Raw genomic sequence first — 26,724 nt, 5'->3', positions numbered from 1 at the left:
CTTCAAAATTTGCTGTTTGTAAAAGATTGAAACGATCACCCTACTGTATGTTCATTAAAGTACCCTATCTGAAGGGACATACATTTAGGATATTGGCCAAATACAGTAAAACCTTGTTATACTGCCACCATTTGTCCAAAGAAATATTGGCGTTATAAAGGAGTTTTGTGATAAATTGAGGGAAATGCATGAAGGAATTCTAAAGAAAAAGAGAAAATTGGACCATGAAATACATTGGCGGTAATGGCAAATGAAACGAGGGCATTATATCGAGGGTTTACCGATTTTGCACAATGGCATGTTTTTAAATACTTCTGACGTTGTAGTTTTGAAAGAAATGACCAACAAATCAATTAGAATACAGGATTGCTTTTCTAAACACAAAATAATCTCCATCTTTCTAGCATTTTGAAAAGTAATCACATTCAGACTTCAGTTTATTGAAAATCTTTTGGGTTCTTAGCAAGCACAGCTCCTTTGGGACAGGTCGGTGGTCACAGGGCTTCAATAAAATTGTATCAAGTTTTAACGTTGAATATTTGAGTAATTGACTCTGAATGGCCCCTGACATTCGATAGTCCTGAATTTTAAAATCCTGATTTCAAAATTGAAAAGATACGATCGGTCATTTAACCACAGGCAGCATATTGAGCTACGAACTACTCACTTGACAATTCACCTGATAAGCTACCGTTTCCTTACACCAGTGTAGCTCTTTAGTCTACGGAGAGCGCTTAAATTGTCATGTCCGCAGCGTAATGAGTTACCCCATGTCATTATCATATACATATTGCAGAGACGTGAAATATCATGTTGGAGCTAGCCTCTCTATGAGTTCACAGACAAATTGTCTTGGAAACAAAGATATTGTCTATTGCACAGTTCAAAAACCCAGAAGCATCGTTTAGAAATATTGGTGTCTTCAACCACTTTTACTTGTAGATTTTCGAACTATGTAATGCAATCCCATCTAAATCACCACCTTATCAATACAGAATCGAAAGTAGAACTTGATATATTCTGCAATCATGTCTGTATTGTCTTTTTTCGGTTGTGTTTTCATGCTTGAAGCAACTTTAAGTAGCTTAACAAGTCAAATTATTAATTTACAATATGTATATAAATCAAAATAAAAAAATTAGAACTACAAATAGAAACTGCAAAAAAGGCAATTGTAGAAAACTATGACCAGTGATCTGAAAATTTACCTCTGTTTTAAAAATATCTCTTTGTGACGTAACCTTTGCCACATCGGCCCCGACAGTCAGGAGGTATGTCCAGGTAACAGTAGCAGTGACAGTAAGGAGGTATGTCCAGGTAACAGTGGCCCGACAGTCAGGAGGGATGTCCAGGTAACAGTGCCCTGACAGTCAGGAGGTATGTCCAGGTAACAGTAGCAGTGACAGTCAGGAGGTATGTCCAGGTAACGGTGGCCCGACAGTCAGGAGGTATGTCCAGGTAACAATGGCAGTGACAGTCAGGAGGTATGTCCAGGGAACAGTGGCAGTGACAGTCAGGAGGTATGCCCAGGTAACAGTGCCCCGACAGTCAGGAGGTATGTCCAGGTACCGGTGCCCCGACAGTCAGGAGGTATGTCCAGGTAATAGTAGCAGTGACAGTAAGGAGGTATGTCCAGGTAACAGTGGCAGTTAGAGTCAGGAGGTAGGTCCAGGTAACAGTGGCCCTACAGTCAGGAGGTATGTCCAGTTAACAGTGGCAGTGACAGTCAGGAGGTATGTCCTGGTAACAGTGGCAGTGACAGTCAGGAGGTATGCCCAGGTAACAGCGGCAGTGACAGTCAGGAGGAATGTCCAGGTAACAGTGGCCCGACAGTCAGTAGGTATGTCCAGGTAACAGTGGCAGTGACAGTAAGGAGGTATGTCCAGGTAACAGTGGCCCAACAGTCAGGAGGGATGTCCAGGTAACAGTAGCAGTGACAGTAAGGAGGTATGTCCAGGTAACAGTGCCCCGATAGTCAGGAGGGATGTCCAGGTAACAGTGGCCCAACAGTTAGGAGGTATGTCCAGGTAACAGTGGCAGTTAGAGTCAGGAGGTAGGTCCAGGTAACAGTGGCCCTACAGTCAGGAGGTATGTCCAGTTAACAGTGGCAGTGACAGTCAGGAGGTATGCCCAGGTAACAGTGGCCCGACAGTCAGGAGGCATGTCCAGGTAACAGTGGCCCGACAGTCAGGAGGGATGTCCAGGTAACAGTGGCAGGGACAGTCAGGAGGGATGTCCAGGTAACAGCGGCAGTGACAGTCAGGAGGCATGTCCAGGTAACAGTGGCAGTGACAGTCAGGAGGCATGTCCAGGTAACAGTGGCCCGACAGTCAGGAGGAATGTCCAGGTAACAGTAGCAGTGACAGTAAGGAGGTATGTCCAGGTAACAGTGCCCCGATAGTCAGGAGGGATGTCCAGGTAACAGTGGCCCAACAGTTAGGAGGGATGTCCAGGTAACAGTGCCCCGATAGTCAGGAGGTATGTCCAGGTAACAGGGGCCCGACAGTTAGGAGGAATGTCCAGGGAACAGTGGCCCGACAGTCAGGAGGGATGTCCAGGTAACAGCGGCAGTGACAGTCAGGAGGGATGTCCAGGTAACAGTGCCCCGATAGTCAGGAGGTATGTCCAGGTAACAGTGGAAGTGACAGTCAGGAGGTATGTCCAGGTAACGGTGGCCCGACAGTCAGGAGGTATGTCCAGGTACCAGTGGCCCGACAGTCAGGAGGTATGTCCAAGTAACAGTGGCCCGACAGTCAGGAGGGATGTCCAGGTAACAGCGGCAGTGACAGTCAGGAGGGATGTCCAGGTAACAGTGGCCCGACAGTCAGGAGGTATGTCCAGGTAACAGTGGCAGTGACAGTCCAGCTGATTAAAAGCCAGTGGTACAGAATGCAACAAGCTTCATTCAAAATGTATGAAGTTCTGTCTAGCTTGGTACACTAGATCATATCTTCAATTCTTGTCCTGATGATTAACCCCAACCATAATTCCGCAAACTCACTGTTACACAACCTAACTCACACTGACCACTGGTCAAGTCACACAAATTTTCATCGATGAGCCAAGGTTTTAACGGATCAGTTTGAAATAAGAAATTTATATGTCAATATTTCCCTTCAAAATCGCTCAAATACCCCCTCAAATTTAAAACGAGGTCATTTTGATATGAAAAGTGCCATTTATTGGTAAAGTACTCTTGGACTTGACTTGGACATAGGAATGACCTCTACCTCCCAAGTTACCCACTGGTCAATCTGAAATGAACAGTATGCGGAAAGTTGATAAAAAGTTGTCCATTGTTTATCTAGACTTAAAGGTTAACCCAGAAAACAACACAGACAACGAGGGGTTCCAATCCAAGGAAGATAGGGATGCGTTTGTGATTACCTCCATCAATATTCCTTATCTAGATAAACAAAGAGTTCAGCTCTCAAAACTCAGTACAAACACCCGATAATACTGTCCACTAAATCTGACCCTAAGGAAAAGCACCTAATGAGTCATTGAAAAAGTTTATCTGCTGAAATTTGTATTATTCAAGTCAAGTTTATACAGTGATATCAGAATTCTGTTACGATGACACGCAAAGCTTGTTATCTTGATGTAGGTAGGTTTTGTATGTATTACAGTACGTAAAATAAATAAAAACTTCTATATCTTTATAAAGCCATATAAATTTGCATATAACTATAACTTGTACACCTTCGTGCCATTTCGAGATAAACCAAACACCGACAGGCAAGGTAGGTAACACAGTATACCTTAAAAGCATATTATTCATTCATATCGCATATGTGAATCGGAGGACTAAAACACATTGTCACAATACACATAAACGTTCCTTTTCGTGAGAATTCTTTACAATACGTCTCTAATTCTAATCTGACAATATCAATTTTGACTATCTTCCAATTACAACTGGTAAGTGTGGGAAATGTTTTGCACCAAAAATGCTGCACAGTCTAAAAGTAAACAAGTTGAATGAAATTTCATGTACAGCTAAAAACGTTTATACTTTCACGATATTAAAACTTTATATCTTAAACTGTACAAAACTGAAATGAAAATTAATCCCTGAAAGAATTCAGTTTCTTATTCAACAGATAATATGTCTGTCTGGTCTTATGGGGATTGTGGATTTTAATATCATAAATTCTTCCCCAGAGGCAGACTTATTGTGGTTTTACAACTTTGGCTTGGAGAGTGACAAGCACACTTACTCTAACACTAAGGATTATTATGCCAGGGAAACCTAATCATTTTGAAAACATTAAGGATCAACAAGATCACGAAAGTCAATAAATAAAACAATTGATGAACTAGAACTTCATCATCCACGTGTCACCTGATACGAACTTCAAAACTTCAAAAATACATTTGTGGTACATATTGTATGCCTGTCAGTGAGAAAGGCTATTGATCCTTGACTGGCATTGCCGACGGCTATACAGATTTGTAGGTGTGGGTTGGAATCTCAATATCTTAACCACAAGAACTTAGTTCATTTCAAAATGTCTGGAATTTTGGGGTGAACATTTTTCATTCCTCCAATCTGCATATGTGTGTCATCATTGAACAGAGCAGTTGATAAGCGAAATTGACAAGTTTTGTAGTTAAATTGACAAGTTGTTTAGTGAAATTGACAAGTTTTGTAGTTAAATTGACAAGTTGTTTAGTGAAATTGACAAGTTTTGTAGTTAAATTGACAAGTTGTTTAGTGAAATTGACAAGTTTTGTAGTTAAATTGACAAGTTGTTTAGTGAAATTGACAAGTTTTGTAGTTAAATTGACAAGTTGTTTAGTGAAATTGACAAGTTTTGTAGTTAAATTGACAAGTTGTTTAGTGAAATTGACCAAATGTTTAGTGAAATTGACCAGTTGTTTGGTAAAATTGACCAATTGTGTAGTGAAATTGACCAGTTGATTAGTGCAATTGACCAGTTATGGAGCAAAATTAAATGAACACCCTTCTAGTGAAATTGACCATTTGTGTATAGTTAAATCTACTTCATATTATGGCACGTACCAGTCAACATTAGATTTACGATAAAAGTTTTATATCACAAATTTACAGTAATAAAAAATGGACGTCTATATACATATATATAGCTATTATATTATGAATATGACCTCATTTTGAATTCTAGTTATAAAATCTACAGGATGTCAGAAGTGACATTTTCCATTTGGCGGTTATTCATATATACCAATTACCAATTTAAACTACTTTTATATCCAACAGTACATCAACCACAACAAATTGCTTGATTGTCGTAAATTCCACACGTGGGACGTACTTCATAAGGATCTCATGGCGAAACAAAATTGAATACATCCAAGATTTATTTTAGTTGAGAAAATATGGAATCCTTTTGATATATACTTAATTCAACCTATCAAGCAAATCAAATTGTTTGATTGCCATAGATTTAAGAAGTTGACAGGTAGGAAAACATAATTGAATACTTACAAGATTTATCTTCTGTTGAGAAAACATAAAATCCTGTCAGTACAACACGTTTACAACACATGGAAATCCTGTTTTTGTTTCTGTTGTGAAAACTGCATAGAAATCCTGACTTGATGAGACGCTGAGTTAGCTAGATCTCAGTAAATATCCAGATCAGTTGTAATCACAAGAGAAATCCACACTACAATGTATGCTTAATCTAACAGTGAAAAACAAATGGACATGATAAAGCTCATCCGTTCAGTCTGTGGTAATACCACACAATCTTACATAATTCTGTTTCACTTGCAGGGTCATGAAAAACCTACTTCACTGTTCACAAACTGCCAAAGGCTCCTGTGTCGTATAGATCTAAATGTACCTGTCCAGGTATGAAACACAACATCTACCTTCCAGGTTCAGTCAAATATATCCTCAGGATCTATATCAGTAACCTAGACTGACAACTTCAAAACATTACCCACAGACATTTAGTTGTAATGAACGATTTAACTATAAATCAAATTCTGTCTTCAGTGCAAAACAACTAAACAGCTCTCTGACACGCTGTAGAGTAAAATGTAAAAAAAGTTGTAAGTCAGGCAAGGTAAAAGTCCGAACATGACCAGCAATCGGAATTACATTTCTGTGTAGAATTAACCCTATCGTTGTGAGACGGTTGTGTGGATTTTTCTATTATGAGATGAAGTGGGTCTCGCCCCACGTAAGGACTGTCGACTGTCACGGCTTATTTGAGCCGATTTTTATACACTGTTGACATTGTCACCACTGTATAAAAGTTGAAGACCTCTGCATGGAGGGAAACGCTAGGGGAGAGCATGAGCCGACCTTTACAATAATTGTCATGGTTCAGCGACTTCTGACGACTATCTGAACTCTCTTGGCTCAGCCCTAAGCGTGATTCGCTCGGCAGACGAGAATTGACAACAGGTGGGGAGCTAAAAATACCAACAGGGATTACATCACGCTAAAATGGTATGGATCGGCACGATGATGAGAAAAACTAAGAAACGTCGGCAAAGTTGGAGGCATGTGCTATGAAATTATCTCAGTAACAATTTAAATAACTTTTCAAACTCAGAATTTCAATAGAACGCAATGGGCTATTTAATTATTGGGTATTACGATTTAAACCAATGTGCAATAGAGAGCAGAAAAAAATGTGGGTACCCTGAGCAACCAACCGTCGAGAAAATCTGTCGCTACCTATAACAGGAGAACGGGAAATTGATGAAGCCACACACAAAAGGCTTGCCCATGCTTCTGTCAGCGTTATTAGGGGGTGGACTGGCAATGAACAATTTACAACCACACCAACCACTCATTAAATCGACGGAACACTTGTATATTGACAATTAAAATGGACTCCCAATTTTTATTCTTAAATTTGTCTGAGCACGAATGGCCTATCGGAGAATTCCCTCATTTTGTAATAAGATGCCTTGAATAAATTTGCAACTTTTATTTGCCCTTACCGGGTTAACATTCCGACAGTAAGTGACTTCAGCTTGCATCATCATTATATACAGCTTCCTGTACTCTTGGTCTGACAATTTTTCAGTCACCTTCAGCCAAATATCATCAGATTTCCAGTAAAATGCCTATATACCTTTAACTATTATTAAAACTTATTTCCCTATTGGGCACAAATTCAGAAATTGTATTTCCCTGCATATTATATTTCAAACGAGACATAATTCTGTTTTACTAGTTATAAACTTGGATTCTAGATAACAAAACATATCTATATATTGTGCCCTGCAGGCTTTACTGAAGAAACTAAAGTACTTACCATCTAAAACTCTGAACATTGACTTGACAATGAGTTTGACGTCTGGTCAATATTTGTCTTCTGAGTTGGCCCCTGTGTTGAAGTTTCTGTTCTCGCTATCATTATAACCATCCAACATTATCTGACAAGAAAAACCCTAAACAGCTGTGACCACGTCCAAAGAGATGTCACACACAGTTAAACGTAAGGCCATGATCAAGGCCTCCATGGAAAATCCTAACAGTATAGTCCAGTTAGATTCTCCAGGACAAAACCCAAGTCTAGATTTCAATCATATTCAGGTGTATATCCAGTTACATCCGTTACTTGACCTAAACGATTTTCTTATGGGTCAGTTTTGTCCCAAACCACTGGACATGGACATGTAGCTTTCAAAAAAGAGCCGATGATCACCTCAACAAAGATAACCCCTGTCAATCATTGTTACCTGAATGACGTACTGGACTGTCCAGTGGTCAATCATGCGAGAAGACTGACCCCGGGGCGCCCATACCTATCTTACACAGGTATGTGCAGTGTCACACCATGGAATACCATACAAACACAAAACATTTGGACGAGCAGATTAGAACACAATGCCACACTGTGGAATACTATACAAATAAAACATGTTTGGAAGAGCATATCAGAATGTTAATGCCATACAAATACAACATATTTGGAGAAGCACACCTTAACACAATGTCACCCTGTGGAATACCATACAAATATAAAACATTTGGAGGAGCACTTCAGAACACAATGTCACTCAAGGTCAAGGGAATACTATACAAATATAACATATATGTAGACTAGTACGAGTACAATGATCACAACAATGTCACACTATCGAGAACACTGACAACTTATTTTGATGAACACATCTTACAACAGTATTGTTCTGTAAAGTACCACACACATAACTCATTTAAGCAAACACCTTGGACCTACAACAGCTAGTTTAACTGTTGAGTATCAACAAGATGTTCTATCACAAACTTCAGACGTACAATTTGGTCACAAATATCAGGTTACATTGACCGCAAATGCATCAATTGAGCAATCAACAAAAAACCAATACATGTGGTAATCTATTTTCAATGAAATTGGATTTTCTAGTTTTATTTATTTAAATTTATTTTTTATACATATATAGTGGCAGATTTTAATTGTACATATATAGGATTACAATCGTTTTCTAACTTTGTGCAGCTGCAAATTTCCCTTGAAATTAGCTCAATCGGTAGAGCGACATGGAAGCTGGTGGTCACTGATTCCATCCACAGGGAAAGCATACTACTCTCTGTCTCTGAACATATTTCAAGAAATAACAGCAAACAAGCCTTCAGAAGACATAAAAATCAACTGAAGATACCAACAATACAAAGAAATAGACAAGTAAGAAACTTCAACGTCAGCAAAGGTGTGTAACAGGCTAGTCACAGTGTGACTTAGAGTGTCAGCAAAGGTGTGTAACAGGCTAGTCACAGTGTGACTTAGAGTGTCAGCAAACGTGTGTAACGTACATGCTAGTAACAGTGTGACTTAGAGTGTCAGCAAAGGTGTGTAACAGGCTAATAACAGTGTGACTTAGAGTGTCAGCAAAGGTGTAACAGGCTAGTAACAGTGTGACTTAGAGTGTCAGTAAAGGTGTGTAACAGGCTAGTAACAGTGTGACTAAGAGTGTCAGCAAAGGTGTGTAACAGGCTAGTAACAGTGTGATTTAGAGTGTCAGCAAAGGTGTGTAACAGGGTAGTAACAGTGTGACTAAGAGTGTCAGCAAAGGTGTGTAACAGGCTAATAACAGTGTGACTTAGAGTGTCAGCAAAGGTGTAACAGGCTAGTAACAGTGTGACTTAGAGTGTCAGTAAAGGTGTGTAACAGGCTAGTAACAGTGTGACTTAGAGTCTGGTACAGTTCCAGTTCTCTCTTTCATACCCTGGTGTATATATATGTACTAGGTACAATGCTGTGACCTCAGGGGTGTGATGTCCGTATCAGGGATTTCCAGAAATCATCAGGTGATGTTCATAAGATCCGGAATCACCACGTCCCTTTTGGGTATTTGAGTATCACAGCCATTTATCTGTTCATCAGTGTCCCTTATCAGGGCCGATAGATCCTATCATCGAACATTACATGAACTCAGGTAATTTGACACCTGACCCTTAATAGGGGCCGACCTGCCTCACACAAACAAACAATCTTGTGGTGGACACACGGCCACAGGACGGAACTACACAAACAGCTTACCTGTAATTACAAATCACAGGTGAGTTTGTAAACAGCAGGTACAAATTTGAGTAAAAATACACATCATTATTTACTACGTAGTGCAAAACAAAATGTGGTAGCTAGTCGGAAAGTCTTTAAACAAATTAAAAGCTCAAAACCGTTGTGTGGTGAGTAAGAGTACACTGACAGGTCAACAGGTAGGCTGGTAGTATCATCTTGTTACAAATCTGTTGGTGCATCGTAATTAAATAACTAGACCGTCCGACCAGCTTAACAGTTATTTTTACCCATAGTCCTAACTCGATTATATATCTACGAAATCTACAATATCAAGTCCACAGATTAGAAGCTACTACAGTTGATATACAGCTACCTGCTTCAGAAGGAAAGGGATATTTTGGAGTTAGCAGACAGTGAAGTACTGCTCAAAACCTAATTAATTCAACTCCGCAGTTTGTTTTGTCGACTGATCAGTTATAAAATTGCAGCAGATTTTAATTGTTCACTAGGATTAGATCACCGTCTAGCCTCGTGCTGGTAGAACGTCCGACTAGGAAACTAGGGATTGCTGATTCGATCCCAAATTGAAGCACACTATTCTCTTTTCTGTTATAAAATAAACAAATAAACAGAACGAAAACAACATTTCAGGATAAATGAAAGAGGAAATATCACTATAAGTAACTAATTTATCTAAAACAGGTATTGTTAAAACAAGTTGATGAGTTAAAGGGTCAAACGAGGGATCCTGGGTCAAACAAGAGATCCTGGGTCAAACAAGAGATCCTGGAGAAAAAAAACTTTCCATGTATAATCAATGAAGTGTCAGCATATTCTTCAAAAGTGTATTCAACATAAATGGATTGTTACAACTAAAGAATTAACCTGGACAGGTCCCCACTCCTGGCTATACAAGATCTTTCCAAGGCCAAGCCACTTTCTCAAGTGTCAGCAACTTTTAAACAGATTTCAACCAGTAATCCTCTGACAAGTACAAATTCTTCCCAAAGTCGGACACTAGTGTCCTTTTCTAGTGTCCTCTTGACCCTAACAATGGTCATCCTGATGAAAGGCCATACTGAATGGCCATAATGTGGCCTAATATCTGCTCAATATATGATTGACCACTGGTCAACAGGAATCCAGCTATCCCAGTGTCCCAAAACTAATCAAGAAAGTTTCAAAGGATGATGGTGTCATTTAATTAGCATGCCTTTGGAAACCAATAGGTCTGCTTGCTCCAAGTCTGATTAGCTTCTTTTTTTAAATAATGAAAATGGCTGATTTACTTTAAGAATATCATGATATAGGAAATAAGTCAATTATTTTAAGGATATTTTTTCTTATGAGATATAAAGCTGACCTATCTTTAAACACCCGTGCTAAAATGAACAACTTTCACAGTAAAATACAGGAAATTCCAACCTCTACCCTGACCACAAACACTCCCTGAAAGAATGACCACTGTCCACTCCTGAGATGAAGAGAAACTGGCCACCGTCCTCCATTATAAAGAGAGACAGGGGGTAACAGACACGGTAAGGTCAAAGTTCAAGTCAATGGATGTCAACTTCACGATCCAGACAAACAAATTTGCGTGAAGTCAAAGGTTGTGATGCGTAACAGAAGCATGTTTTTGGGGAGAACCCAGAAAGTATGAGTAGTAATTGTGGTTTAATAGCATCAATTTAAAACCCATTGTGTCATAAATACAATGAAGGATCTGACCTTCTGTATGGCTAGCCTGTAATTCTACAGCCTCTAAAAGTCACACTTAAGAGCTCAGCACTAACGCCAGGCGATTACCGTCTATTAATTAGCGACTTTGCCTCTCAGTACTTTCACGACGATGTCAGTCAGAGGTCTGGATACCTTAAAGATTAAAACATCCCCATTTGAGCCTAACATTATAACTGTTATTGGGACTATAAACGTTTCTTTCTTGGCTTTAAAATGCCGATCAATTTTAAGGAAAGTTTATGGTTTGGGCATGCAATAAAGAAAAAATGTCAAGCATCCCGGAAATTATCCTAAAATTTCTGTGAAACGTGATGTCTTGATCACTTATAAATGTACATGATTGATATTATAGGCCAAATTCTGCAAAGTATAGGGATTATTTATGTTTTAAGTAGTAAGTTTTTCCTAAGCTGGTATTTAGATAAATATGTAAACAATTTCTCAATGAAAGGTAACTTTTAAAAAGACAAAGACAGGGTTATATGTACTGATTTGTTTCTACTTAGAGATCAATGGCTTTTGGCCATGCATCCTTTTTACTTGTACACCATCGATCTTTCATAAAGGTATTTTCTCCAAATCTTTTTTTTTTTTTATCTTCACAATTTTCTGAAAGTATAAGGATGAAACTGTGCATTGTGTCCTGTGCAAAAAAATTCTGTCCATCCACGAAAAAAAAATATTGTTAAAAACATTCCAGACATTATTTGCAAACAAGTAAATGTCAAGCTTCACCTCTTTCTAAAAAAACTATGGAGTTAATTTGAAGGTTCATAAATGTCATTGTAAGGGCACAGTTTGTTTGAAGATGAAAGCTGCCAATTATTTTGTCATATAAAATATATAAATATCCGTGTATGTATGGGCGCCCAACATTCACAGGAAATTAACTGCTGTCATATTTGGTATCCAATAATAGCAATAATAACACGGGACACATGTACTCCACGTTGTCAAACATGTCCCAGAGAGGTTTGTCTCTAATATAAAATCATGACATCTGAATCACAGACATGTTTGAAAAATAATGTTTTTATCTTGTAATGCCCTTAAATGACCACTGGCCCATCTTTATATACAGCAAAGAATCATGGTCCATTTGACAATATCATTCTGAGGCAAATTTGGTTGTGACTGTGCTATAAGCAATTGATTCTGTAAGTTTGGGAAGGAAATGAAATATTAATGCAAGCTATCTGTATTCTCCTGTGAAGTAAAAAGTGATAAGTTGGTACTGATTTAGAAAGTAGCTTTAAGTAGCTATAGAAAAGTGAAAACCGCTGTAATAAGACACTTTCTACCAAGCTATGCTTTATTCTGCTTTTCTCCTGTAACAAAGAACGGTGTGGACAAGATGGGCTTTAAAAGAAATTGTTTATGAACATCTTGAATTTCAATCCTTTTTGTATACATTGTATTTTCGATCAGTTTCTTGTATTTAACTTAAGTCGTTTGGTCTTCGGGACAAAATTTCTGAAGTATTCCCTATTTCAAAAAGTTAGCAAGAGACCGACTTTGTTTAAAAAGTGAAGACATGTTTTTTTCTGCTTTGTCATCTTCAGAAGTTTTAAAAAGGACAAGATATGAAAATTGACATATTTGCTGTCAATGGGCGGTCATCTCTAAGATTTCTTAACAAGACAAGAAATGAAAATTGAGGCACTTGTTGTCAAAGCGCTAGAAACACAATACATGAAAGAAATTTCTGTGCAAACAAAAGAAGCAATTCAATTAAAACACTCATCTATTGCTTTGAAGGATTCAATTTCAACTCCTTTTTCAATGGTTTGCATTCAAAGTTGTTTTCAATTATTAGTCACAAAATTCTAAAATGTCAACAGGTTTTTTTTTCGATTTTTCAATTATCTTGGTTTTTATGTTTTCAAATGATTTGCATGCTCAGTTAGTTGAGCCACGTTAATTATTTCTTAAACAATACATTTTCGACAGCATGTCTGCGATATCATTTTTAAAAAGCTGCAATTTTTTTATGACAAATTTTAAGTTACAATTTCTTTACTTAATATGTATAATTAGAATCATGCTAGAAAGTCATAAATAATATTCGGAAGAACTATCTTGTCATTTCAATTGATGTCGCCACGCGACCTCCGCTGCTTATTATCACGGAATTGAATCATACGTACATAATGGGTTACTAATCATTCATATTTGTAAAATTCTGATTACCTGTGCTCATTGAAACAGACAGGACCAAAGTTCAGAGCTAATGTCTCATGCAGAGATTATTATCATCATGTCACCGTGGGCTTCATTCACAAAGATAATATCCTGTCACATTTGGGGATCATCATTATGTTGATTTGCTCTAACAAGGACACCTCGAGTGTCAATGAGCAAAACTTGTAAAATTTCCTAACAATTAAGAATTCCTAACAGTTAAGAAACTGAACTTTATATGGAGTCCCACTACATTTTACCTTTGCAGGCCTTGAAAAGTTATTTTCTTATCTAATTAATGTCATTTCCTCTGAGTCATATAAAGACAATTATAAAATGCCAGCCTTTCATTTCTATATATAATAATGTTGCAGAAAAGCATCAAACATAATAAATATGAGGACCAGCAGTACAGTGGTTTAGCTGAACATGCTCTGTGCCAATAATCAAAAGGTCCAGGGATTGAATCCCCAAGGATCAGATGTTTAATGTGAAAAAGTAAATTATTACAAACACATCTCTTTTGTCTATAAGGCATTGCTATATAGTAAATGGGCAAGCAACTCCAAGTCAGAAAATTGTCAAATTGGAACTCTTCTTTGTTGGAGATATTTACACAGGGTGCTGTGACGCTCTTCACCTTAAAGATCAATTCAGGTCTGGAGATTTCAATACTGAGAAAGATCAAATTGAAGTAATTTTTCAATGACTCCACCTTAATTCTTACATTTAAAAGTCGGTATATATCTAAATTATCGTAATTGAGATAATCCATAATATTGGCTTCGATTTGGATAATAATCCTATATTCCCTTGGGCAAGAGGGATGTAATATGAACTCTATAAATATTATTGTTAATTCATTTGAATGAAAGATTTAGACAAAATCCAACCTGACAAAGTTAAACTTTAACAAAGTTTCCTTCAAAGATGTGATTTTCATAAAAAAAACTTTCGTGATTCATCAGTTTATATTCCGTAACATCATTCCATACTGATGTTGTTCACAGCAACTTTTAATGCAGAACAGATGTCAAAATTTGTAATTCAACACACGGCGCAATATAATTCATTTTTCCTAAAATATTTTATTAAATTACAAACTTTAACCTTGAAATCACTTCCAGACTTGAATACGTGTATATCGGCCGTCTAGAAGCACAAACTTTTACTATGTCCTATCAATATTTTTTCATTTACCATAAATACACTACTGTATCCTGAAATAAGCCCAGGTGGCCGACACATAATCTCTCGCTCAAAGTAAGTGATTGTTTTATAATAAGACAATGGAATAGTATTTGTTGGCTTTTCTACAAAACTACAATAGATTTAGATGGGTTTATTTCCACGCATGGGATTATTGCTGGAGGTTTTTTTTATCAGATTTTCTATAAACCACACTGTATTAATATTGTACTTATCATAACAATTATTTTGAAGCAGACGACAAAAGTACTCAATATGTGTCCCACGGACACCTAAATACCTCTATATCTACTCTGTTTGTGAATTATGAACCGTATCACATTAGTCTTGAACAGCTATTTAACCCATGGAGATCATTCTAAACATAGATCTTATGCAACATACTGATAATTTTATATCTTGAAACAAAAGACTGAAATAACAATAGTCTTGAATATCGGAACAATAGTTGCTCAGACATTTGAGAAAATACCACCACAAATCCAGATGTAAAGATTGCTGTATTATTCATTATTCATCTAAAAAAATAATGGAAGAAAATCATAATACACATCGCTGATGCTCATCACGTGTACCATGAATGGGACGACACCAAAACGACGGCCATTATCTCCTTAGGTACAAGGATAATCTTGTAACGTACAACAAAACAATGATTGGAACAATATCTCTTTGTTTTATGATGTGGTTTAGCCGCTAGCAAAGAAAATCGTTGACTTCCAAGGCCAAGAATTTTCCATGTATTCAATTAAATTTCGCAATAATGACTTGTTTGACATGACCGTAAAACAAAATGCTGTCAATTTTCCAAACCAACTTGAGCTGTTTTGACAAGACCCCTTACCAATCTTTAGGTGGTTTGTCGTCCATGAAAACATGTGTATAATTGTGATTCCTTTTTTGTATCTGCCTTGGCTTTCAACACGAGGTGTGAATATTTCGATATAATTGTCTAAAGAACAGTGCACAATGCTGTCTGAGTGTCATTCTTCAGACCTGTGCTGGAAATGTTGAAATCTTCACCTTTAAACCCCCGTTGTGGTAACAGACGTCTGCAGATATGCATTTATCTGTCAAAACAATGGCTAGGAAATGGACCATAGAACCCACATTGCATGCTTTTTGCAATTCCAATTCCTTTGAATTACTTATGCATGCCAGGGCAATGCATATTTTTTTCTACCCATTCAAATAAAAAGAATTTTTAATTCTGATGAAACAAAACAGACTACCCATAAAACTTCAAATGTTATTCATTCAGAGAAAATTGGAAAAACACAACTCAGTCATATGAAACCAAAGTCGAAAATTTCATGCCCATTTAAACTCGGAGTTTGTTGAAATCGGAACATTTGTAAACGAACAGTTGATGATATATAATTCCGTCCTATAAACACTGTGCACTTTTGTTGTATTTATTGCTAACTAAGAATGTTCCCTTTTGATCTTTGATGCATGGCGTCATTCTATCTCCGAGATTTTGAATAGATTTTTAACGGATTTTCCACAACAAAGGAAGAAATGCCATACCTTATTTTGTATGCCCAACAAAATTTGAGACCAATTATTCATATAGAAAACCATGAATGAAAAAATTCTACCATTTTGTATACAAAATACATATATAAATTTCTGCCACAACAAATTAAATTGCCATTATTGAAGCCAATTATTCTGTACTTTAAAGTAACAAAATACTTATTCTTTATTACTCATAAGTAAAACCTATGTTAGGATTTTCATGAGTGCAGGTACGAACTTGCTCATGAAATCACAGTTGAAGAAAAAAGTGAAATATTAAAAAATTTGTTGATGACATACTGATGCCAAATGTCGGGCAATTTAAGGCACCTGCTAAATTCATTCAGCAGCCAATTATGAAGAACTAATGCTCAAAACCTTCACGAAATATTACCTATCCAATGTACAGTAGACCATGAAATAGTAAGCTTGTCAAAGTTAGAATTGAACCAAATTCTTCAAAGTATAATCAGCTTAACATTGAATTAACACAAATGTAAAATGTAACTAAAATATCAGAATTCACACACAAAAAAAAGTGAAATGAATTAATATGGTCATCTGAAGATTCAAACATAGAGATAAAATATTTCGACATTTAATAAAAGAAAATCGGAAAAAAAATAAAGTTTAGATTATTGTTCATTTTATAAACTAACAAAGATTTTTCATCAACAAAAGCTAACAATTCTGACAGTACTTATTGATAAGTTCTATCTTGATTTTATTTTCAATTCATTCCTAAAAATTACATGTGGTAAGTTATGATAATGATCATACAGCATTAAAATTCTACAAAAATGTCTTTTAAACATTCAGAAATTATTTATTTTTAATACTATACAAACATTTTCAGAGAGCATACAATGCCTTAAGTAAAACTCTGACTAGTGTATTTCACCCACAGAAACTTAATGCAATTCAAATATTGATATCAATTAGCTACCAAGCAGAATAATGATAAATCAACATAGACATTTTCCATTTCCTTAGCCTGACCTTCAACCTTTTAAAACTACAATGGTCTGACCCTACAACCAATTAACTGTAATCAACAAAGTCAACAATCTGTGACCTTGGAAACAGACGCCTGTGACCTTGAAATAGACATTATTGTTGGTCGCTCAATCAATTCTATCACAGAAGCCATCAATTTCATCAATCCATGAAAAAATAAGATGTCACTTACAATTGTTTGCATCAAGTGAACCCAGACATGGATCAATGAATTTGTTTCCGATTGAGTAAACTGCTAGCCTTTTTTATGTACAGAATTGTGTTTTGGCACCTCTTTATCAATTTTGGCCTGGACAGCTATACGTCTTGCTAGACATTATCAATTAGTGAACATTAAGTGTACTGATACATCATAAATCTTCAAAGATACAAAATCCAGGAACTAGTTTCAAAACTCGTACTGGAACCTTGTTTATAATTTATTTACTGCACTTAACAGGAGATCAACACCCAATGCAACCAATTTAGCCAATTTACAAGAAGGCTGTCAAGCATAATTTGTTAGTTAGCATTTATAATTTACATCTGCTTTAAAATTCAATTTTCAGGTTCCCTATTTTGATTTATTTATTCAGTTAATGCAGTGCAAACAAAAACTATTCCTGTGTGTAGTGAAGAACTGGCCATTGTAAGGAAAGTGTGTAAGAACTTTCTATCTTGCTACGCATTTCACGTGCGTGACATCACCAAGAGACAATAATGATGTGACGTCACAATATAAAGAACATGCCGCTACTGCAGTGCAGACATTGCTATGCCTTTTCAGGTTTCTGAGGTAATTCTGGAGATAATTGGAATGAGAGAAAGATACCCATTCAAACCCAGGCGCGTAGGACAGGGAAATTACATCCGCAGCATTTCAAATTGGTGCAAAATTCTCGGCAAGCCTCAAGTTTTACCAAATTTGAACCATCCTTCAGTGGGATTTTCTCCTGGGCATCGATTGGTCTTATATTATTATGAAATTTTTCATCATGATTTGTCCAACAGAGTAATTTCGAGTACTTTTTATCCATTTTAATATTTCTCCCTAAAATCTGTTAAGTATGCATAAATAAAGCATTTACATACTTCAAATTTTTTAATTAAAAATGGCATCTCCATTTCACAGAGAAAATATTTGTGTAGACATTGTTGAAATTAATATAAGTTTGTGTGTTGCACAAGCAATTTATAATCTGCAAAAAAACAGAGGTCACATATTTTAAACTTACTGAAAGCTTTCTATCCGACGTTGACGAGGTTTCACAGCAGCTCTGTTGGTTGTCTCCTTCGGTATGATTGTATCATCCTGTGTTCCTAGTCTGTTTCTCTCAAGCTCTTGTAATTCACGAGCTCTTTGTAGAAATGATGACGTTCTTAAAATGCTAACGTTTGGTTCCAACTTTGGAGATCCCCTGCAAAGACACAACAGATTTCCAAACTGTACAAAATAACAAAGATAATTCTTGATAAAACGAAAAATATGGATCAATTTAAGTCAAGATTATAACATGTTTGATGATCTCACTACAAATCAAATATCAACGATTGTCTTGGCTGTCTTGATTGATGTAATTATGATTCTGCCAATCATTTCCAAGGCGCGTTCAATGGCAAAACATATGTCTGGAGTAACTCATTTTCTAAAAGTTATTGAAGTCCTCACTTAATACCAGTAAAAGATTAGATCAAAACCTTCAACTAATCTAATTCCTTTCCTTCATTTTGTCCATAAAATTGTCAATTTGTCATTCATCTTGAACAGAGATATCTATTATGACAAACCACCAGTACAGTTATGATCATATTTTGATTTATTAGGAATAATCATATTCCTGATCTATCCCTATCATATCTAAAGATTTTCTGAAATGTGCTCATTGATGATCGTAATCAACCTTGTAAAGATAACCTATGTATCTGGTAATAAGCCCATGCCTGGTAATAAGCCCATGCCTGGTAATAAGCCCATGCCTGATAATAAGCCCACCTCATTTAGAGTTTGTGTTTGCCCCCTGGGCTTATTGTAGGATAAATATGATACTATGACATCACAGCTATACGCAACATGTGTCTTGTCTTTATAGACCAAAGATACTAAGCAGACAGCATACACAATCTATCTAAACAACAAACACATGTTTATGGTTCATATCATAACGTTTGATCTGTCTCAAAAAGGCTCTTATTAAACCGCTTGAGGATACATCACACTGGAATATTTAAATATGCCCGACATACGTATGCCCAACTCCAGCTTTGATTGAAATGGAGCTAAACACAAAATCTTACCACAGAAACGGAGAATAACACAAAGTCTGACAAAAGTCAGTGATGCAGAAAATATAGGTCACGTTGACCAATATTTGAGGGGTTTCGTGATGAATTTTTTTATGATAACCAGGAAATCATTAATTTTGGTTCTTGAAAATCTTATTCTCACCATCCTGAAATATATAATTTAAAAGCATATTTTGGGAAACAAAAGTTTTTAGACTAAGAATTTAACAGGACCTTTATCAAAATAAAGAACCCCTAAGGGACATGGGCTCCTTGAACCCCAAGACCGTCCACCCCCATTCGTTCCGATTTTCCATATTCATCATATTTTCTATAATTATATTATCTATTAACTATATTTAATTATAATTCTGTCACCTTATGACCATAAACTTTTGAGGAGACACAAAACTAAAAAAAAAAGTAAAAAATTCTTTATAAATATTCAATCCTATCTTTCCTTACGGCTTATCACCTCACATTCCAAAATATTTACCAAATCAACCTGACACGCCCGTGTTTACTTCTGATATTGTTACCTACACACCCCATAGTAGCTCTGATATACCAAGAACATATAAAAAACAGATCAATCTTTTTTACATGTACCTGACAGGGCTTAAGGAGTGCACATACTGCAGGCTTTTACGAGGGGAACAAAACATGTCAAGCCTCGTATTTTAAATGATACCATTAGTTAATTCATCTGCACGAAGTCAGACAAAGGTGACATGTACCATACATCATAGACAGTTATATTTGTTGACAAGTTCAAATTCGTATCAGATCTTTGCGGCTGATTTTTTCTAATCGATCAAGCAACCATACATGACACCTGGCTACCATAGCCTCATACAAGGAAAGGTAACCCTGATTGCTATTGTTTAGACAGCCGGAACACAATGTCATGTGATGAAATAATCCTTTAGTTTCAAGTCCTCCCCAGCATGGAACCCTCGTCAAAAATGACAGTATCTATGACAGCCCAACAAAACAAATCCTGCACAGGTACACCTTATTTTTGTTCAGTTCAAAAAGTTGAAGTTATTTGTCCACGTCAAACGAACTTTAAGACACCTAGCAGAATTAGAGTGACCAAAGTTAACGTCGAAGACACAAAAAGCCTTCTTTCTGCTCATAGCCTTCAGATTGATTTTGATAAGATGTCAAACTTCATAATAGGCCATGGGAGTAATAGAATCTATGACACCTGTGTTTAGTCAGGTTCAAGAGTATTATAGAGTCTATCAAGTGTAATTTTCAAGAACTTTAGAGAAACAGAATCTACAACAAGTGTTTCATGGGTTCAAGAATAACAGCATATATAATGCATCTTTTTCATGGGCTAAAGATTAATCAGTAATGAAAATGTTATAACGTTGCAGAGAAATAGAATCTACAATTCCTGTGTGTTGAGGCAAGGAATTTCAACAACAAGGTTTATATTTTGAAGACCAGAATGAGGCTTTGTTGAGTTAATTTCTAGACTGAGGCTGCATCAAGTTCAAACGACTTCAAAACACTAACCCTTAAGCCCAAACAAATTATTAACATGATTGTAGTTCAATAACAAAGTCCTGTACATTTTTCTCTGACAGAAAATATATCAAACCAAAAAAAGTCTAATCAATTTACAAGAAATCAAGCTAGGCCTCCTAGATATGTTAAAATATATAATACATGTTAATTAAATTTCATTAAAACCGAAACAAAAATTATTCTTTTATAAAAAGGTTCTTGATAAATCATTTCAACAAAATGAAAGGAATAGATTCAATTTTCAAACAAATTAGAATGCCACAATCAAATTGAAATATCAATAAAACTGCCTTTCACTGTTATACAAATAATGTATGTCAATCAAATCATGCTTTTTCACAGAAGAATGCAACTCTTTTCACAGGTGGTACGTTGTAGGTGGCAGTTTATAAACATAATCTCTGATAAAACATTGCTGGGGCGAGATTTGATTTACCACCCAAAAGAAAGCGAAATTAACATAACTTTGAAGTATTGTCGGCACAATATTAAATCACTGATATCAACATAAATATGCAAAATAGCGATTACTCGTGTATAAGATGGGAGATCTTATCCTTTGACCTGTTTCGATCAAATCTAACAGAACCTGTATTGTGTGAAATTAATGAAGAAATTTCCCTTTAAGATTAAGACGGCTGATAAGAAATTTTGGCCAGCGTACAAAGAAACCTACCGAAGCGAAGTAATTATAGTTTATAGGGCATGTTGACCTTTGAAAACCACACAGATTTACTGGTACTTAAATTTCTACTGCGACAAAATAAAAATTTAAATCAATATTTGCAGTGAAATATAAACTGACAAAAAAGGTAAATCGTGTTAAGGCATTCCAATCGTAAAATTACATTAATTTGTTCCTTTTAAATCATATCTCACATTGCATTCTATATAGGATATCTTAAAACAGCATGTGACTAACCACACATTGACATCATACCGACGTCGAATTTGATCGAATTATGCAGATAATCTTCATTTGATAATCCAACACTGTTTTTATATGATAATCGTATCAGATCAAAGTGTACCCTAGATTGTCTGCATAACTAAAGCTTGTTTTTCTTTCAAAATAAATGTTCGAGATATTTTGATCATATTCTTTTATGTTTCCGCATCAATGCAATTCAAATTCAGAATAATGAGATAAAATTCAATCAAAACAGTTCAACAGTTTTGACATATTGAAATTATTTTAGAGGTCACCAATATTCACACTTGTATTCAAATTATGAACATGTGGTTAATTTGTAAATCGTTACTATGACAACCAGATTCTATCAAATAGGTTATCGACACACATGAACAGGTTAACCATAAAATGTCCTGCAAATATTGGCATTATAAAGGTACATCAATAAACAAATCTGATCAATAACACTCGGTGTGACAGGAACCTGATAACCAGATAAGGTTTCTGGACCTTCTTCATTTTTGCCTTAACATCATATACCATAGAAAATAATTTGACATCAAGATGACTGTTACATACAAACAAAATCATGTTTATCTGAAAAAAGAACAGAAAGTGCTGCTCTTTGTACATTAAAACCCGTCTATTCTGACATTCTGTGGTAGAAAACATATAGGTCAGATTAGACAGTAAGTCAGAATACACATGTCTGATTTAGTCAGAATACACAGGTCTGATTTAATCAGAATACACAGGTCTGATTTAGTCAGAATACACAGGTCTGATTAAGTTAAGTTTTCATTAGAAATGGTATGATAGCATTATTTTGGATAAAGGCAGGTGTCACTATAACATACCCAAGTCGATCCTCTAGAAATTGTCATGTGCCTTACAAACACAAACTTCAGATCAAGTCAACATGAATTAAATCTATTACAGCAATGTTATATCTGAAGAATTTGAAGTCACATCAACGAAAATTTCATCAGATCATTGTTTGAAAATTATTTCAAATCCTATGTTATAATATTTTTTTTATGTTCCAGGTGAAAAATCCAGATAGGCTGTTTACTGCTCTGATTACCTGAAGCTATGGCTTACATGCAATCAAATCCACGTCCACGCTCAATTAAAATTTCATGAAATTTTGCAAAATCAATACCTGTGAAAGTACCAAACAATAGGGGGGATTTTTTTATAACGAATCAATGAAGAAAGAAAAAAATCACCAGGAAGAAGATTGGACAAGAATACATTATCTTACTCACCTAACTCTGAAGACATAATCCGCATAATTAAAACTGGAGCTTCCACGACGCATTGTGGCAGTGTACTAAGTAATTCACTGACACAACAAAAAAATGTTTCGTAGTGTTAGGATAGAAACCACAGCCATAATACGGAGGAGATCATAATCTGCCACATAACAATTTGACACAATCACCACATCAAACACTGACAAAACACACGCCAGCCATTTCTATCAACTAGTCCAGTAGAATTTGATTGTTTTTAAATCCACCTTACATGTACTTTAAAGTGGTTTAAATCACTTAATCATGGTTTTATCCAAAACAGGTGCTTCCCTCACAGGAAGCTGTGCATACACCGTAGATCAGCACACACTGCTACCTCACACTAGTAAAAACTCCAGTTATCCTAAAAACTCCCGAAACTTAGTTATCTGAAGTTGATAAAAGAATTCCTGAATCTGACAGACACACTGCAATTTGCATGTAAACCTTTAATCCAGATATCCTCGAACTCCACCAAACTATGTGCCCGCATTGGTAAAGAAAATTTGAATTTGACAGACACCTTGGAAAATCAGGTAGGGGTCAAAGGTTAGACTTGTGCTTGTGAATCTACCCATTTGACAATAGACAGGATGTTGAGGTATCTCGTAATCAGCGGCGCCCAATACACAAATGCACTGTCATTGTTATCACCCAGTGTTTCAATTTACAATTCAAATGATTGACTTGAAATAGACATCAAAGCGGTCCGCGTCCCGCATCACACCGCTGAACCCTTCGCTCCCTATTGTCGTTTATTGCTATGGGAAAAGTAGCTCTGTGCCGCTGGAATGCCGTCAAGAAATTAATCCTTTCCAGTGTCAGGTTTCCAGGTAAGTTATCGGTAATGCAAGTGGAGCCAGTTTCAACGGCGGAAAAATCACAACGGAAGATGTCGATCTTTTTACTCTTGCACCCAGCACGCTTTACAAGTACTCGTGGTCGGAACATTGGACAAAAGAACACAACCCACAAACCTGTCCATTATTCAGAAGCAGAAAGCGAACATCTGAGGAAGAAAACTGGCTGAGACCATTTAAAACAGCCCATTGTTGGCTGTACCCCAGTCCAGTGGTTTGTGACTGTGGTCATTCAAATCTCATATCTTAATAATACAATTGCCTGTCCGGCTGGTCACTCTAACTGAAATCTTCCCGATATTCAAGTCAAAGCCAATTTAATGGTCGAACGTAAATAGTGACGACAATTTTTAAGTGATAAGGCTCTAGTGTTCTGATAACCGAGGCCACTGGCCCTGATCAACAACACAAGTAATATCTAACCCAAACGGTCAATATTTGGCTCCAATTTCAAAATCAATTCCAACTGATTTCTTTAAAAGATTTCCACTTGAATTTCAGGTGTATCAAAAGAATCGTATACCCACCGCTGGTATGACCTGACAAAAACTTCTAACCACAACAAACCAGGTTACAAGGCATCCTCGTAATCTCATACCTCAGCTCGGAGAGAAGTTATCTCATCTTTTCATTGCCTGGCCGCGACGGTTTGAATCAGCCGGAAATCTTTTGTTTTACCGGAGTGAGGCGCTCATACATCAAACAAGGATCATTACGACCCACAAAGAAATGTGGACATTATCACAACAAACACTGAAATATCGCGTGTGTTCATCTTGTCCCGATACATATAACACATTAGCCTCATGGTTGGGGTTAAATCAAGGAAAAGAATTATCCATGCATTCAACAATTATGCAAAACAATCTTTGGCAAAACCTATCTCTGTAAGTCATCATAAATGTATATATGTAATCGGTCCGGCCAGTATATAGAGTTACGTACAATAGTTGAATGTCTGCAATGTTTTTCAATCGCAACACAAATTAATGCATATCAAGCAGATATTGTCTGCCTTTGCCTCCCACACCACACGGCTTAGGTACATTCCTGTCTACTCTTTAATCCAATGAAAGATTAAATCGGCTACCTGAACTTCCCCTCCCTGTGTGTCTATTTTGGTTTGAAGTTAATCTCTATGTTCTATGGAATGTTGATTAAAGGTGAAGGTCAGTTTCATTTTATATCAAATCTTATACATAAAGAATATTGGGTATTATTCTCTTTAATTTCTTCACCGCCCAACCTCGCAGTTTGAACTCCTGATGCCTCTGTTGACACAGCTGAAGTTAAGTCTGTAGATATTTTACTCCCGGTCCATACACTTATGTATACAAACCGTCTCGGTCATGATAGTCACTTAAATTATGCATCTGTCATTTTTTTTGTATTTTCAAAACTTTAGACCTGAAATTACTTTTGTTGAGATGAGGAACGAAGGAGAGCATAATTAAGTTTGTATGCAGAAGACTTTTTATATGTCCATCAAATTTTTAAATCATTTTTAGGAACAGTATATGGTACTCATTGATTTTTACAGGTTACTTATCAATGTAACATGCTATGGTTTAACCAAGAATCTGAATGTAATGTGTCTCATTACAGATCTGTGACTCAAACATCACCTACTCTATGGATATTTACTAAATTATGTTACAAACCTTTTTTATATTGTAAGTCTGGTCAGTTCCCCCCTCCCCGACATCCTGGTGATGCAAACTTCTTATCCCTAAATTTATTATCCATAATGACAACAATACCAAACAAAATAGAATCATCAGAAGAAATTTGACCCTAAATATTGTTATGGACCAAAATAAAACAAAAGACTCTTTCAATTGTTCTTAACTTCCTCACTCATCAGGAAGAAAAAAAGTTAAGGCTATATGTTACCTTCCATATTCTATACATGACTTTTTGTAGAGTTTTCTCCCTTAAAGTCACATTGTCCTGTAAATGTTTTTGAGTTATCTCCCCTTTTGAATTATCAATGTGTTATCAGTTTTATCATATATCTGCATTCTTGTGCCATCAATAAATTGTACAAATTACTATTAATGAGAGTTTTGTTGTAGGTTTTTCGGTATTTTGGAAAAAAAGAGAATGTCACAGCAGAGTAACATACATCCTTAAGGTTTAACCCTTTCACCACTGTAGACTATAATGGACTCATCCAGATCAATGTATGGGAGAGTCTACTAAAGTTGCATAGGGGTGAAAGGGTTAAGAGTACATCAGATGAATAGTAACATTTTCACCTGTTGCATGTCCAACTTCCACGATCAATAAGCCACCACTAAGTATCAATTTGAATCAAAGGTATCTTCTTCATTCTATCTTCAAATCAACCATACAGAATGCTGTTATATATAAATAACAGTTCAAATTATTGCCTGAACAAGCATGACCTTCCTGACAGATTGTACGTATTGTGTGAACTAAATCGGACAATAATGATATTAAAGACTCAGATAAATAAATGACAATAGAAAATAACAATTTTGTCATGTTATTTCATGTTTAAATCAGAAGATTTCATCGTTGAACAGACAATAGCCATTTGCTCTTATCTCATCAAATGTTCGGATTAGTATTTTCTTAATTTTCCAGCAACAGGACATTTAGCTTGAAGCACATACACACATATACATAAACAACCAGATGCAGGTGTTTCTTACAGAAAGATAAACATCTACGACAGGTATACACAG

At 36.1% G+C, this 26,724-nt stretch overlaps 1 protein-coding gene across 3 annotated transcripts in view; it reads right to left on the bottom strand.

Moving 5' to 3' along the window:
- LOC110447164 overlaps positions 1-26,724 on the bottom strand; it is a 207,253-nt gene that overhangs the window by 78,408 nt on the left and 102,121 nt on the right. For all 3 annotated transcript variants that reach the window (XM_021492674.1, XM_021492673.1, XM_021492675.1), the window contains exon 3: positions 18,359-18,541. In XM_021492674.1, coding sequence (XP_021348349.1) covers positions 18,359-18,541 — 183 coding nt within the window. The remainder of the gene's footprint in view (positions 1-18,358; positions 18,542-26,724) is intronic.

Source organism: Mizuhopecten yessoensis, unplaced genomic scaffold, assembly GCF_002113885.1.
Source record: "Mizuhopecten yessoensis strain PY_sf001 unplaced genomic scaffold, ASM211388v2 scaffold3229, whole genome shotgun sequence".
Lineage (NCBI taxonomy): Eukaryota > Metazoa > Mollusca > Bivalvia > Pectinida > Pectinidae > Mizuhopecten > Mizuhopecten yessoensis.
Note: the sequence above shows the minus strand (reverse complement) of the source record. Positions and strands in the feature narration are given on the sequence as shown.